Source organism: Pungitius pungitius, chromosome 11, assembly GCF_949316345.1.
Source record: "Pungitius pungitius chromosome 11, fPunPun2.1, whole genome shotgun sequence".
In the NCBI taxonomy this organism is placed as follows: Eukaryota; Metazoa; Chordata; class Actinopteri; order Perciformes; family Gasterosteidae; genus Pungitius; species Pungitius pungitius.
The window spans coordinates 4,782,198-4,796,948 of NC_084910.1; the positions used below are offsets into that span (position 1 = coordinate 4,782,198).

Consider the following 14,751-nt stretch of genomic DNA (forward strand, 5'->3'; position numbering starts at 1 on the left):
TTCATCACTCAATTATCAAAATGGATTTGTTCACAGGAGGTTTGGAGCAATGTAACTGCTGCATGTCTGATGGTGCCTTTAAAGGCTTTTCTCTCGCAAACATTGCAATTGAGACGCTCTTTTGGTGGAAAGCAGGGGTCGGTACAGCTTAAATAAGGGACACATGACGAAAATGAATAATAGAAGAAAAGTTTTCAAAACTGCTTTGTATCCCGCCTCTGTTTGTAAGGAGGACACCGGTTTTCATTGGCCATCTGAACTCTAGAGAGAGGCCTGATAGGAGGGCGAGGCCGCACATATTCCACCTATAGGAACGCAGCGAGAGGCGCGGGTCACACCGGCGAATGTGACAGGATTTTAAACAGTACACAACTAAATATAGCAGGGGGGAATGGGAGGGGGGGGGGTGCACGCTGCTATCAGAAAATGAGTTAGGAGTGTGGTGCTGGTCGTTTAGAAAGTCATTATTCTTATCATTGCTGTCTCTGAAATAATTTCAGGTCCCTCCATGCAATGAATACTGTATAATAAACTAAACATGTGAGAATGCTCACAAACTTTGTTAATCTACGCCGTGCCCGAGAAGTAGCCATCAGTGCCCCCCCCCCCCCCCCCTTCCTTTTAAGGTCTCAGACTAGGTTGGTATGCTTGATTTTTTCCATATTCAGCAAGGCCTCTGGTCGCTTTGAAAAAGCTCCATTTAGTTACTATCTGCTGGAGTGGGAAGTGAGATGCCCTTATTCCGAGTCTATTAAACCTCAATTCTATCTCATCTTATCTCCCTAATCTCTGTGTCTTATTGACCATGAAGTTTATCTTTAATCTGCCTTTACCCTTATTATCGCACGACACTGTAGGTCTATTTTCGCGGTGCAATGGCGCCGCTGTATTTGCCGGCAACAGAGGAAGAATCGTTTAGTTGTACACACAGTTCTTATTCAGCTGTGTAATGGAATGTGTACAGAGTGTGTGTGTGTGTGTGTGTGTGTGGAAACGCGTTTCTCCTCGCACTGTCCTCGATTGCCTTGGCAGGAGCCTTTTTCTCTTTCTTTTTTTTTTTTTACGCCAGTCGTACAATCTCCCCTGATGCTGCGATATTTATCTCCAGCATCATCTTGAGCGATGGTCGCCTCATGGAGTCACTTCACGCCTCGCTTCGCTCCTCGGCGAAATCAGCAGAAGGCGCCGGATAAGATCATAAAACTGTACCCTAATTTGAAAAGCGCCACTCCTGTTTGCCTCCTCGGTGTCTATTAGGAGATCTGTGCGCTAATTCTTTTCATGTCCGCGGCTTCCTGCAGATGTGGTGCTTTCTACAAAGGGGTAATTTATAAGGCTAATGAAAAGAGCGAGCGTTTTGGCGGACATCGGGGGCGGTCCTTTATGAGGCCCGGCGCGAGGGGAAGAAAGAGAAGCAGGAGAGGCCCTGCTTTCTGAACTGAAAGTATTGCTTTATTAGAGCTGAGGGGGCCTCGCTGGCGCTACAATAGAACAAACGGGGAGGGGGGGGGGGGACATCGCACGTGTGACGGGGAAGACGTCCACATCCGGCCAGCGGAGTCCATAACACGAACTAACCGCCGTCGCCGCGGTGACACCCAGCCGCGTTTTGGCGGGGTGGAGATGCACGTCGTCGTATTAACATTCAAACGCCGGATGAGATGCTTTTTTCCGGACTAATACAATCCCGGGTGTTACTACAGTGGAGATGCACGTCGTCGTATTAACATTCAAACGCCGGATGAGATGCTTTTTTTCCGGACTAATACAATCCCGGGTGTTACTACAGTAATTCCATCAGCGCCCTTGATTGAAGCAAGAATGGCAATATGCAAATGCAGGGAAGAGATGTACAGCTACGAGCAAAACTCCGGAATCATTTAGATTTAAGGAAATAATATTGCACAGAGGGGGGAAAACATTAATCACACGGAAAAGTGTCTCCTTTAAGATTGCTCTGGTGTATTACCCGGAGGCACGGAATGTAAATGGAAAATCAACATTGTACCCTGTGATAAGGCTAACAAATTAATAAAAGTATTTTCTTTCCTCCTCCCATGCTGATGCCTGTATGAAAAGTCTGGAAAGGGAACTTTTCTTCTTTTTTTTCTATCCGTCGATGTTGGGTTTTGTTCTGCAGGTGTAGTGGATTAACATCAGCACTCACCTTCTTCAACAGCCTTAAAGGAAGCACCTCAGTGGAATATGATGGCAAAGTGCCATTGTTTATTGACATTGCGTTATCTTTGTGTGTCTGAGCGTGGAAACCATAGGCACTGCAGCGCTGTGCTGCTCTTTGAGTTGCATCCACATCCGCCGTATCTCAACAAAAGAAACCAGCAGAAGGAGAGAGAGAGAGAGAGAGAGAGCCTGAAGGATGTGATGAAACCGCTGAACATCTCCCGTGTGTGTGTGTGTGTGTGTGTGTGTTCCTTCAGGTCCTTTGGAGGATGGCCTGGAGGAAGAGGAGGAGGAGTGCATCTCCGAGGAGAACGAGCTGTTGGCCAAAGACGAGTTCTCGGCGGAGGAGAACTTCTCTGCCGAGTTCGAGGCGGAGAACATGAGCTGTGAAGACATGGAGTACTTCTGCGGCAAAGGTGTGTGTTCACTACTCCCTACACACTGTGTGTACCTCACGCATCGCCCCTCCTTCCGCCCCCCGTGAGCGCGAGGCGGCACCTGCTGGCGCTCGGAGGTCCAGCGCCATGAAAGTCCTCCGGCGGCGCCAAGGCGCGCCCGAGCCCCCTTTGAACTCCGATTCAATTAGACGGCTTCTTTGTGTGTTTGTTTCATTCTCGGTCACACCTTGCCATCACAGGAGCTAATTTGGGGTCTGCTCCAGGTTACAGTGTGAAGATGACAGACTTGTCCCGCCCCCCCCCCCCCACCCCCTCCACCCCCCTAGCCGCATGGCTTCCACAACCCCAGGTGTCTCCCCCCCCCCCCCCCCCTCTTACTGGCGCACGGATGCCATAAATTTGACTTTTTAATGAAGGGCCGATGCTTTGAATGGCTGCCTCCTCTTTCTCCCTTCAAAGGGGAAATTGTTTAGAATTATTTTCTTCACACTTCTAAACTGATGTGCCTCGTGGGATTACATTATTGGAGAAAAACAAATCTTTCATGTTTCGAGGTAGGCTATGCCCCAGTAATCGTATCAATAACCACTTTCCTTTTGTTCTTTGGGAAAAGTCGAACGGCACTATTGTTCGGAAATTGCAATTACCGGCGCCGCTTCGTGGGCCCTAGCCTTTGTCTGCGCCGTAATGTGCCCTTACACAAACTTCAAAGTGGAACGTATGGTCTTGTAATAGCCCAGTAGCTATGAAATAGATGTTGGAGTACACACTAGTGGCTATAGCTGGAATAGGAATGGGGGGGGTGGGCCCAACTTGTGAAAATCTTCAAAGGACCATGTCAGAATCGTTTGATATTTCCATTGTTTTGGTTAACGCCGTGTCAGGAGCGGGCCCTCAAATCTGCTTCCCGTGTTTATGAACAAAGTCAACACCAAACAGCAATCCCAAATGTCAAGTACTACTCTTTGGCCAGGGACTGGTAATCTGTTCCTTGTCATACACAAGCCTTACTAGTCAGATTCTTTTCTATTACTTTGCTATCTAGGCTTACAGAAGCTAAGTCTCCCTTTGCCTCCTAAGACCTAAATCGTGTACTATCCAAATTTCTTTTCTTTCTTTTTTTTCCCTCGTTGGCAAGTTGTGTGCAATCATCAGGTGTAGCCATTTCCCCCATGATCCCTCCCTTCATTAGGTCTATTTAAAACCAACGTCGGAGTGGCTTAAATTTTACCCCACTTATGTGAAAGCGCCGTGAATTAAACGGGACGCAATCCTGGCGGCATTAAATGGTTTTAAGTGCGTTATTCCTCGACTATAGCGCAGGGGGGGGGGGGGGGGGGGAAGAGAGCCCCCTTGATTAACTAAACCCTCTGAAAATGTGATGGTGTGCGGTAATTAGCCCTGTGCGGACTTGAACGCGGGTTTAAAAGCAGCCACTCATCCCATGGCCTTTATCTACTGCTGCTTCCCGGAGAATAAGGTCTCCCGTGTAAGGTTCCTCCACTGAGCAGTGACTCTCTGGTCTTAGCTTAGCCTTGTATCTGTGTAGTCACTCTCTGAAATGGGCTTGTCAGGGGGACCTAAAACCTCCATTAAAAGTTTCAGTCTATAATAGGTATTAAAAAGCTGTAGGAACACAAAGAGGAGTACCAATTTTCATTAACATATGAAGCACTTATTAACTTTGATCAGAGTGCGGTGAAGTAGCAAAGCTGCTTAAAGGCGCAAAGGTCAAGAAGTTGAATGCCACCAAAGACTCAGCCATTTGCCTTACCCTTGCAGAACAGGGACTCCCCAGATACTGTCAGTGCGTGGAGCACCTCGCCGCCCCATCTTGGTCCGAGGCTTGGGAACCCTCGATGGTCTTTGGTGCTCACATGGATGCGGATTTGGAGGATGCTGGTGGTTTCACATAGAGGCGGCTTTGCCTTGACTTTGCAACATGAAATGTTGAATCTAGTAAGCGAGTGAAATTTATTTTAAAGAGGGGAAGTGACATACAAAACATGTGTCTCTCAAGCCCCTACTGTATTATCTTTATGAGTGATGACCTTTTAAACCTGTGACCCTCAACACAAACATGTATCTGCTTGCCACCCTCATCACTAGTGGCACCATCGCTTATATGAGTGACAAAAAGAACATGCTTTTAGGAATGAACGAATGTTCCATGAATAATATGATAAACAAATGAACAAACCCTTTGTAAAACCTCCAGAATATAGATCAGAATGACAATAGAACATTTAGTGTTTGGTGCTACTTCTGGCTCAGAATGAAATAAAACAATTATTCAAATTATGTACTGTGCGTGTGCGTGTGTGTGTGTGTGTGTGTGTGCGTGTGTGTAAATATGCAAAAACACAATTTGTGAAATTATTGTTTAGTGTTTGTGGTAATCTAAACACCTACATTTGTATTTTATCTATTGACTGAATTCAGCAAAAAAAAAGTACTTTGAGCAGTGGCAGTCTGGGTGCTAGAGGCAAAATTACTAGCATAATGTTTGGAGGACTGTCTCTGTACGGCTCTCAAGATGGCAACCTGAACCTAGCCGGCAGCCAGCTGCTTCTGAAGCAGGCGTCACTATTCTCATCTGCCTATATTAAATGCTCTGAATGTGGAAGAATTATATTTTGATGGTCATACCATAATGATACTTTTATGGTATACCAAGCAGCAGAGAGAAGGAGGAGTGTTTAATATGCAGGGGGTCAGAGGGTGTTTGCCTATCTATTGAGAGCTCTGTGAGGACAAAAAAAAAGCCACATATCAAAAGAAATAACCTTGGCTTTTCCTTTCCATTGAAACAGCGCCGTTCTTCAAATAACTTCTCCTGCTCGGTACAATTTCACATTTATGGAGCTCTGCTCGTGAAGAGTCCACAGGCGATTGAACAGCAAAGATTTATAGTCCATCACACACCCCCCCCCCCCCCCCATGCTCCATAATTGTAAGAAATATACCCTTTTTTTTACAGTGGCATGGTTTTTGAGGGGAGACTCTATTTTTTTTTTTTACTGAAATTGTGAAATTTCACCTTGCTGTTTCACCTCGTCTTTTATTGTTGGCTGTGAGGTTCAGCACATGGTTTTGCCACCAGCTGTTCCCTTTGTGTGCTTGTTGTCTGACGACAAACGCCACCCCGAGTCAGCTCCGATGATGATGATTTCATTTGGTCTATCTCATTTCCCTTGACGTGAGACACCTTCATGCGAGTTCAAATGAAAATGATTTTTGGGCTCAAACTCGCTGTTTCCTGATCGCTGTTGAAAACATATTGCGCCCTCCTCAAATTTGATCACAGTGAAGAGTGAGTGCCACCTTGACCCCTCCAATAACCTCTCGTGAGCATTTGGACTCACGGCGGTCAGAGGCGTAAACCAAGGAAAAGAGGAAGAATTAATTATGCCACTCTTTGTGCAACACAGAGGTAATCAGAATCCACAGCAGCACTGGGAGGAAGATCTCCTTGGCGCTTTCGCCACAGCTGCCGGTGCCCAGAATGGCAAATGTGGAATTTTAATGCACAGTCGATGCTGGAGAATATGGGGAAATGCTAATTTGCGGTGCGATAACATGAATCGCGTCATCCCTTTAGCCCCATTTGACTCAGTGGAGGAAATTAATCATTAATGTTTGTTAAGTATGACAATCTAACTGGGCCAGATCTACATGCTCAGAGACTGAGGCAGAGCGAGATAAAGAGCCGGGCTGCAGACAGGGAGAAAAACTGCCAGATTCTGTAATGATGGGAATTTATTGGCATTTAAAGAGACAGTGGCAAGGCATTTCACTAATAGCCTCCCTCCATCGGAGCGGCCTCAGCCTACCACAGATTGCACGCAATGCAAACCTATTTTTCAGATAGCAGGGAAGTCTTGCAGCTACGCTTGACTTTGGTAAATAAGGTTGCTTCCTGGATAGGACTTCATCTGTCGCAGAGTAATCTGCATCAACACGCAACTATGCAACACCAACAGACTAGTACTACCAATGGTGGTGGTGGTGGTGGAGAGGGACAGCAGCCCCCCACCCCCTGCACAAACACACACACACACACACACACACACACACATAACCCTAATACTACATTCCCGAAAATCACAGCTCAAACACTAGCGAGATTGGGATGGGTTTAGGAAAGTGGCGGCGGGTTAGTAGCACATAGAAAGCTGTGCAATCTCATATGAAGACTTAAAAAATACTTATAGTCTATTTTGCAGGAATTGCGACCTGTCTCTGGACTCAGTGGTCAGGATTAGAGCGCTCTGAGCTCCTTAAAGTCATGCGCGCCAGATTGACATTTTCAAGGGCTTCCTTGGCAGAAACAATGCACAAAAAAAGGGAGTGGGGGTGGGGGGGGGGGGGAGCGGCGGGGAAAAAGCCAATACGACTTTGTTGCTACCTTGCTCCAGGAATTGTTTGTGTAAATCGCCTATAAGCTTATTGACCCGGACGCGCGGCGCGCTGCGTGCGACTGCGATTTGGCCAGGGAGCTGTCCTTTGATAGAGCGGCGATAGGGCTGATTTTAACAGCTCACTGGCTCCTCTTGCATGCCCGCCAACCCTTTGCCCAGCAGCCCCCCCCCCCCTCCCCTCACTCCCCTCCCTCCTCCCCGTCCCTTCTGTTCCCTTCTCTCACTCAACCTTAAGTATCTCCATTTGATTGCGCGAGGAATGGAGCCTAAGCCAGATGTAAATTATGATCTAGGTGATAATGTAGAGGATGATCATTGACAATCTGTCTCCCTTGATAAGACGGCAGAGGGTTTCAATTCGAATGATAAAACAAGGCCCAATCTCCATTACTTGCTGTGGACCCCCGGCAAATGAAATGGAGTCCCTCAATCAATCTGTGTCTCTATCATAAAGCGCAGATCTGCTCCGTCGTTTAAAACCCTTCAAAAATGAGCCTCCACATTCCCTCCGTGTTGCAGGTTTTTATCACTGTAAGCAAAGGAGTGCTGCTCCAGCACTTCTTCCTCCGCCATGTGACATTTGTGCAGGAAAACTTCATCAAAGCCCTGTGACATTGTTCCCTGTGAGGTTGCCGAAGCGATTGTATTTAAAATGCACTGCAAACTGCACTAGATAGAAGGCAGAAAATCCTTAATCACTGCTTAATTAAGGAATCATCTTGTAGCTTCATTTCCCGGGCTGTAATTAAACACTTCCAATACGTTTCGTTACAGGGCTTAACATGTTCGCCTGAGATCAAGGTAGTGCCTTTATGTTATCTCGCCGGCTTTTTCTCTTTTTTTCCCCTAACTCCGCTCCATTGGAAGGAACTGTTGATATGCGCCTTTGTTATCCTCATCATAATACAAGCCTGGTATGCTAAGGAGGTTCTCCGGGCCCAACAATAAATACTGGGGGAATTGAGTGGAGTGGGCTCCCTGATAATATACTGGGGAAAGGGAAAGGAGTGGTGGGGGTGGGGCGGGGGGGGCGAATCGCCAGCCCAAGCAGACACTTGCATAAGCAAAACTGGGTCATAATGACCTCACGTACTGTAAGTAGGACATTTTCCTGCACACTTCCCTTCAGTATCACTTTTCCCCCTCTGTATACGTCTCCTCTTTCAGCGCCAGGCGGAAAGCTGACATCCTTTTGGCAATGTTTGCTACCTTCTTTGAAGTGAGCCATGTCAAAAAAAAAATGATTGAAGCTAAACAAGCATGGTGTGTGTGTGTGTGTGTGTGTTTGATCTGGTGATTAACCTCCTAACAGAGGACGGACAGTGCTGGAGTTGTGTGTGTGTGTCCCTTGGCAGCTGGAAGTGTGATAATAACTAACACTGGATGCTTTCTGGAAGTTGCAGGGGGGGGTTGGAGTCCTATATGGAAACAGTAAACAACCATAGGACAACAGCATATGTGTGTATGTTCATCATAATTGTTTTCCTATTAAATGCACATTAAATTGTCTTTGTCGCATTGACATTTAAATCCACGAGTCGACCCCCTATTCCACCCTCGTCGAGTGTGTGGAGTGCAGTAATCCATTGTAGTAATCCAGGCCCGTCCTCGTGCCGTTCACTACTGGGTTTTTCTAAACATCAAAGGGACGAAAACGATAGGGTGACAAAAGTGGGAGAAGTGTTCCTCCACAAACTATCAACCGCCACCACGCGCCCCGAGCACATTTGCTCTCGCTGGCCCGTGTGTGGAGAGACGACCGCTGCGCCAGCCACGCCGAGCGCTCATTTATATGCCTATAAACTGTGAGTGCAAACTCTTTTCACTGTAGACATGCACAAAAAGATTCTTTAAAAAAAAATGTTTTTTTACAGTAAGTGCCCCCAGTCAGTGTTACTTGCCTGAATACTTGGGAGGCGGAGTCTATTTAACAAGGTCTTTAAAGCACTGACATCCTGAAGAGAGATACCCAAATATCCCATAGCGTGGTCTGTGTGAGCCCCGCGACTGTAAACCAGCACTACATCCTATAACACACATTCTAGCTCGCTCCACAATAGATCAAACGGTAATAAATAGCCACCTCTCTCCCACACATTGCTTTCCTTCCTGTTCCACGGGGCTTCCTCCTGTTCCTGCGAGCACTCATGGGAACTCCTTTTTTACATAAAAGTATGCAGCTGGACCTGGTGATCTCACTGAGGAATAGACCTATGACAAACTATATATAGGCCGTTGCACACAATGACAAAGACTCACGTGACTTCAGATTGTGAAACTCAAATTTGACAGGAAAGGGACACCAAACTGAATTATTTTCTAAAGTCCTAAGAATCTACCCTATTGGACCTGCAGCACAGTCTATAATGCAGAATCTTTATATTTGGATTGAGCTTGGATTGCTGCTGCTGTCTTATTTTGTGTGCTTTAAATGACTTCATAGGACTTTTTTTTTTCTCTCTGTCTTTCAGGAGAAGAGGATGGCAACCGAGAGTCAGGAGAGTCTGAGATGGACGTGCAGGGCGAGAAGACCAGGCACAACACCGTGGGACCAGATGACTGGGATGGTCCAAGTAAGACGAGTCTCACAGGAACTCTGTGTTACAACCACGTGTTGCAACCCTCTGCCACATTAAGCGCGTTTAATGTTCAACAAGTGTTGCAGCCATGCGCTACAAGGTCACCCACGTTGACCAGGAGTTAGGACCGTGTTACGGACACGTGCTGCAATGTCAACACGGCGAACAACATTTACTGTGGATGCATGCTGACCACGTGCTTTACAACATTTAACTTGAGTCGCAAACACAAAGGAGTAGGGGTGCGACGACATTGGACAGTAGTAGCTGTATTTACAATCCATGCTGACTAGTTTGGGTTTAAGTAGAGTATTGACTTTGGCATTGAATAGAAAAGGAGCGTAGTGACCATCTATGGACACTTCTCTTTCAAAAGTAAGAAAGAGGTACACCGTCATAGCAGCCATGCACTGGCAAGTGAACACTACATTCAATTACCAACCGTTGCTTGCTCAAAGAAAGCAGGTAAAGACTTAACAACATTTATTTTATTAATGTGTTGCCCTTTCACTGAAATAAACTGTATAATACATGGGTCAAAATAGTCGCACAGCAATTACTGCTCAGCGATAGACTGCACACACATAGCTGAACACAAAAAAATACGGCTCCATTTAATGCATTAAATGACCTCAAGAATTTATTGCAGGTACATGCGTTTGTAAAAAAAAAAAAAAAAGACAAAAAGAAAGAAGGAAAAGAGAGAAGGAAGAAAAGGAGGGCGATAGAGAGAGGGAGAAAAAAGTGGATTTGGGCAAGTTGTGCTTGCTGGCTGGAAGCCCCCCCGGGGTGTGTATTTTATACTGACAGTGAATCAGTGTTATCGCACCTATCAGATAATGCATTTATCATTAAATTTCACATTTGCATTTAAATCTGGGGAAGGAAATGAGCATTGCTGGCTAAAGATAAGAGCGCTGGGACGACAGTAATAAACCATCACTGTGATCAGTCAGGGGACGGGGCTGAGGGGGTCAGCTCTGAACTATCGGGGGCCGTGACAAAAAGAAGGCACCACATGCAGGAAAAAGGGCCCTTCTGGGCGAGAAAAATGCTGAGCTTAGAAACACCGCTTTGAAAAGGAGGGTTGGATGTAGCATGACTCGATGTATGACTGACTGTAATTATCCTCCCACTTCCACTTAGCCATCAGAATGAGAATTAGGGGGCTGCCGGGCGGCCACGTTCTGAACCGGAGCAAAGTGTCTACGGCGTAGGGCGTGATGGGAGACACGGTGCCCGTTTAATGTTTTACTAAACCACAGCCCGAGTTCTTGGCAGTTATCGAGGGACATCCGGTTTGAAGACCTCGGCGCCGTGTCCTTATCTCTAAGCTGAAAAATGGGCAACTTAGCACACGGCTGCATCCAAGTCAGAGAATCGCAGTGACACACACGCATACAGTAGCTCTCTCTCTCTATATATATATATATATGTCGATATTTGTACAATCGAGTCGGGTCGGTCAAGGGAAAGCACTCCAATTACGTCCGTAATCAACATGTAACCACGGATGTAACGCTGTCGACATATCAATGATGTGATGATTTACAGCGAGGCCCTTGTGCCCCCTGCTCTGTTTTCCTCAATGGGCAGCATAGAGTGGGCAGAAATTAATCTTGGTGCATAATAATGCCATTCACTCTCCCATCATGGCGGCCATGAAAGGTCATTTCCCTTTTTAATTTTTCCCATTGTGCCGGAAAAGTCAGATGGGCATGTTGTAATTTGAATAAAGAGAGCGGGGAATCAGACAATCAGATAGGGACATTTGAAATGACATGACTTCCTGTTCCGAGCGATTAAAAGCAAATTTATTTAGTTTGAGACTGTCTCCCCCTGTAATCTCTTTGTAAATGCTCGGATAGTTCCGCATTCAAAAGTTCTTTGTTATTTTTGGCTTAAGTTTAAGCAGGTGCGATTAGCATCTCCAACAGATAATTTTTAATCACCGAGCGTGTGCATCTGAATAGGATGTGTAATGGCCGTTGAGTTAAAAAAAAAAAGGAAAGTGAAGCCTTTTAATGAGCTGGGCCAGCCTCGGAACAAGCCCACCTGCGCTGGTGATTCTATTCAAGCACCTCCATGACGTCTTCCCTTTTGCTGAGTAACAACAAAAGCCTTTACAATCTACATCCCTTAATTGAACTTCTCCTTTCTTTCGTTTTTTTTTGTCCTCCTTGTCCGTGCATTTCATCTCCACGTTCGCAACCCGTGTCGAGTGGCGTCCGCGATGGACCCCCGAGTTCTCTGATTGCCTCCTCTTGTCTGTGAGGGACAGAGAAGCGCGCACAGAAGGACTCACCATTAATCTGATCCAGCCGCTGTGCGCAGAGGGCCGCGCGTCCCTGATGTGGAACACCCAGCGAGTTCCCTTTCTCTCCCCCCCCGTCTCCCTACAAGTATGTCCTTAAGCAAATCTGCACAGCGATCTCGTGTCTCGTGTTCATTTCTCGTCACGGGTGTTTGGCAATCAGCCCGCTGATTTGGGCGATAGCGCGTCACGCTATTCTATTCGCCTTTTTTCACGGACTGGCGCTGATAGGGATCTGACTCCCCCCCCCCCCGTCTCCCTCGTTCTCTCCCACTCGCTCTCCTCCGGGCTAATTGGGAGTGGTGTCTGTTAGCTAGCTAACTCCGCTAATGAACTTGTTCGCCGCCTTATCTACATGCGTGCTCGTGCAAACTACACCCCCCTGATGAAAGTCATGAAAATCCGGGGTTCGTTAGGAGCTGCTGTAATTATGATCACAAGCCGTTTCTGCTCAAAGTGTTTCAGCCCTTCAAGATACAATTTGTTTCAGTTGCTTTAAACTATAGAAACGGACACATTGCCGTCTGTGTTGTCCCCCAACGACAAAATGCATTTAGCCTGATGACACATCATGGCATAATAAAGTCTTCAAACTGACAATAGACAGAGAAAAGGAGCTTATTGACTTTTTGATATGCTTCAAAATCACAAAAAAAATATTAGTGGTGTTAAATCTCGACCTGTAGAACAAGACTCATCATGTCCAAACCAACAGGTGGTTGTTCTGTTCATACAAGTGGTCATCGATAAAAAGAAGGCAAATAAAATGTGTAGCCTCACAAGAACAAACCAGTGACAAAACGCATCTTAGAGTCACTCACTGCACAGTTTTCAAACACAAAGCCTCACTCAAGGTGGAAGTTCTTCTCGGGTGGGTCCACCAGCACCATGCTAGCGTTTAGCGGGTGGTGTCACCACTCATTAATTAGGACAGGCAACACTTTTCACTCTGTACTCGACGCAAATAAAGAAATTAAAATATAGCCACGCGCTACTCCTGTAATAAACGGTATTGCAGTGAAGTGCGCCTACAATTACCAACTTTAAAAAGTACTCAGTGGTGACTTTGTTGAGGTGATGTGAGTCATGTCACAGGCAGGCAGGGTCTGTTCAGGCCTCTATGGACCTGAACAGAGAGAACATTACAGGCCGCATCAATGACATAAACCAGCAATGATGTCAACAGACCTGAAATGGCTGCAAACTTGCAAACCTCACTGTATAGACTGACCTCAGCTACTGCAGCTGTCAGTAAGGTGTTACCATTCTAAATCCCACGCTGGTTTAACCACAGATTTACACCACTAAAGCCAAGTAAGTCTGCATTACTTCTTTGACATCACACGTGGCGCGACTGCAGAATCCCAGATATGGCAGCCAATAGGAGGTCAAATAAGGCACGCTGCAGAGGAGTGTGACAGAGAGGTAAAGGGGGCCATGTGATCACCGCCGTGCCAGCTGGGCGTCGGCCAGGCCCGAGAGGCAGGGGTCAGCCGAAGGAGCGACCATCTGAGAATCTACCTGAAGGTCAAACTCGGACGGAGTATAGGCAAAGAGACCCCCCCCCCCCCTTCATTTCAGCCTCAAACCTGCTGAAAACGCAGCTTCACTCACGTAAAAAAATCTCAAGTCTCATGTTTGACCCCAAGCTTCCAAAAGACGAAGCAATAACCATTTCGGGTGTTAATGCACATATGTCAAGCTGAGGACTGGAGGGCCAGATGGCCAACGATGCTGTGGCAGGTGCCTCAACAAATGTTTGCCGTGCCCCGCGCTGCTATTTATATCACGGTGAAACACAGACACGCAAATATTTGCAAAAAAAGGACAGTGAGCCCTTTTTGGAGTCAAAGTGATCAGCGGAATAAACAGATGGGATGAAACCTTCCGGGCATCAGGCTCCCGAAATGAGAAATTCCCTGAGTTCATCTGAAGAAACGTCTTCGCTCTGGAGGGTAAAGAAATGCAAAATGAAAGTGGGGGTTCAGCGTCTTTATTATAATCAAATGTTCCCGTTTTTTTGCATTTTACAACAATTGTGCCCGACGGAAGTGAAACGCAAACTGACCCGAACTGCAGAAAGAAAAAACACTTCTAAAATCCGTGCACATTTCGTTCCGGCGCGGGTTCAGCTCAGGTGCTCCTCTCGGTAAACACCGCGTCTTCCAAACTCGCCGCCAGAGTCCATTATAAAAGTCAGGGTGTCGTCAAGGAAGGAGGGGCGCGCCGAAACGAGAGAGGGAGACAAACGGAGCGCCCAGATGCAGATTAGGCTGCAGAAGATGAGGCTGTAAAAGGGATTTAATGGTAGGATGGATTAGAGAAATCCTTGTAACAATGTTAAATAATTATGGTTCCAGCCGAGATCAAAGCGCCATTGATTGAACCCCTCAAGCCTTCAGCACACGGAGTCTTGGAAAGCAAAGATTGGTAAACTGGTGCTCAGACCACTCCGGCTGCTCCAGTTAAATTGGATTGGAAATATTAGGATAGAGATGAATCCTTCAGGAGGCTTTTCGCAAAGCTTTTGTAACCGGAAATGTAGCTTGGGAGCGGTATGAAAGGTTTGATAGTGTACTGTCTCGACAGAATCATAAGCGGAGGGTGTCGCAGCTGTCTCCGCTGATACCTAAGCGTTTTAAGTAGACTTATAGACACACTTGACTGTTATATCAGCAAAGTGGAAACTTTCAGCGCGAGGCTTTCATTCAAGGATTTTATTTTTTTATTTTTTCTTCCCTGTCCCCCTCCTCTTTCGTCTTGTAATCAAGAGAATTTGGACGTGCATCACGGGCAATTCTCTCTTTGGAAAAGGAGTTTTTTTTCTTCTTCTTTTTATCTCGCTCCTCCAGGGTTTT

At 46.4% G+C, this 14,751-nt stretch overlaps 1 protein-coding gene across 2 annotated transcripts in view; it reads left to right on the plus strand.

Moving 5' to 3' along the window:
* zfpm2a (zinc finger protein, FOG family member 2a) overlaps positions 1–14,751 on the plus strand; it is a 102,515-nt gene that overhangs the window by 21,574 nt on the left and 66,190 nt on the right. For both annotated transcript variants that reach the window (XM_037454432.2, XM_037454431.2), the window contains exons 2-3: positions 2,439–2,597; positions 9,472–9,573. In XM_037454432.2, the coding sequence (XP_037310329.2) occupies positions 2,439–2,597; positions 9,472–9,573 (261 nt within the window). The remainder of the gene's footprint in view (positions 1–2,438; positions 2,598–9,471; positions 9,574–14,751) is intronic.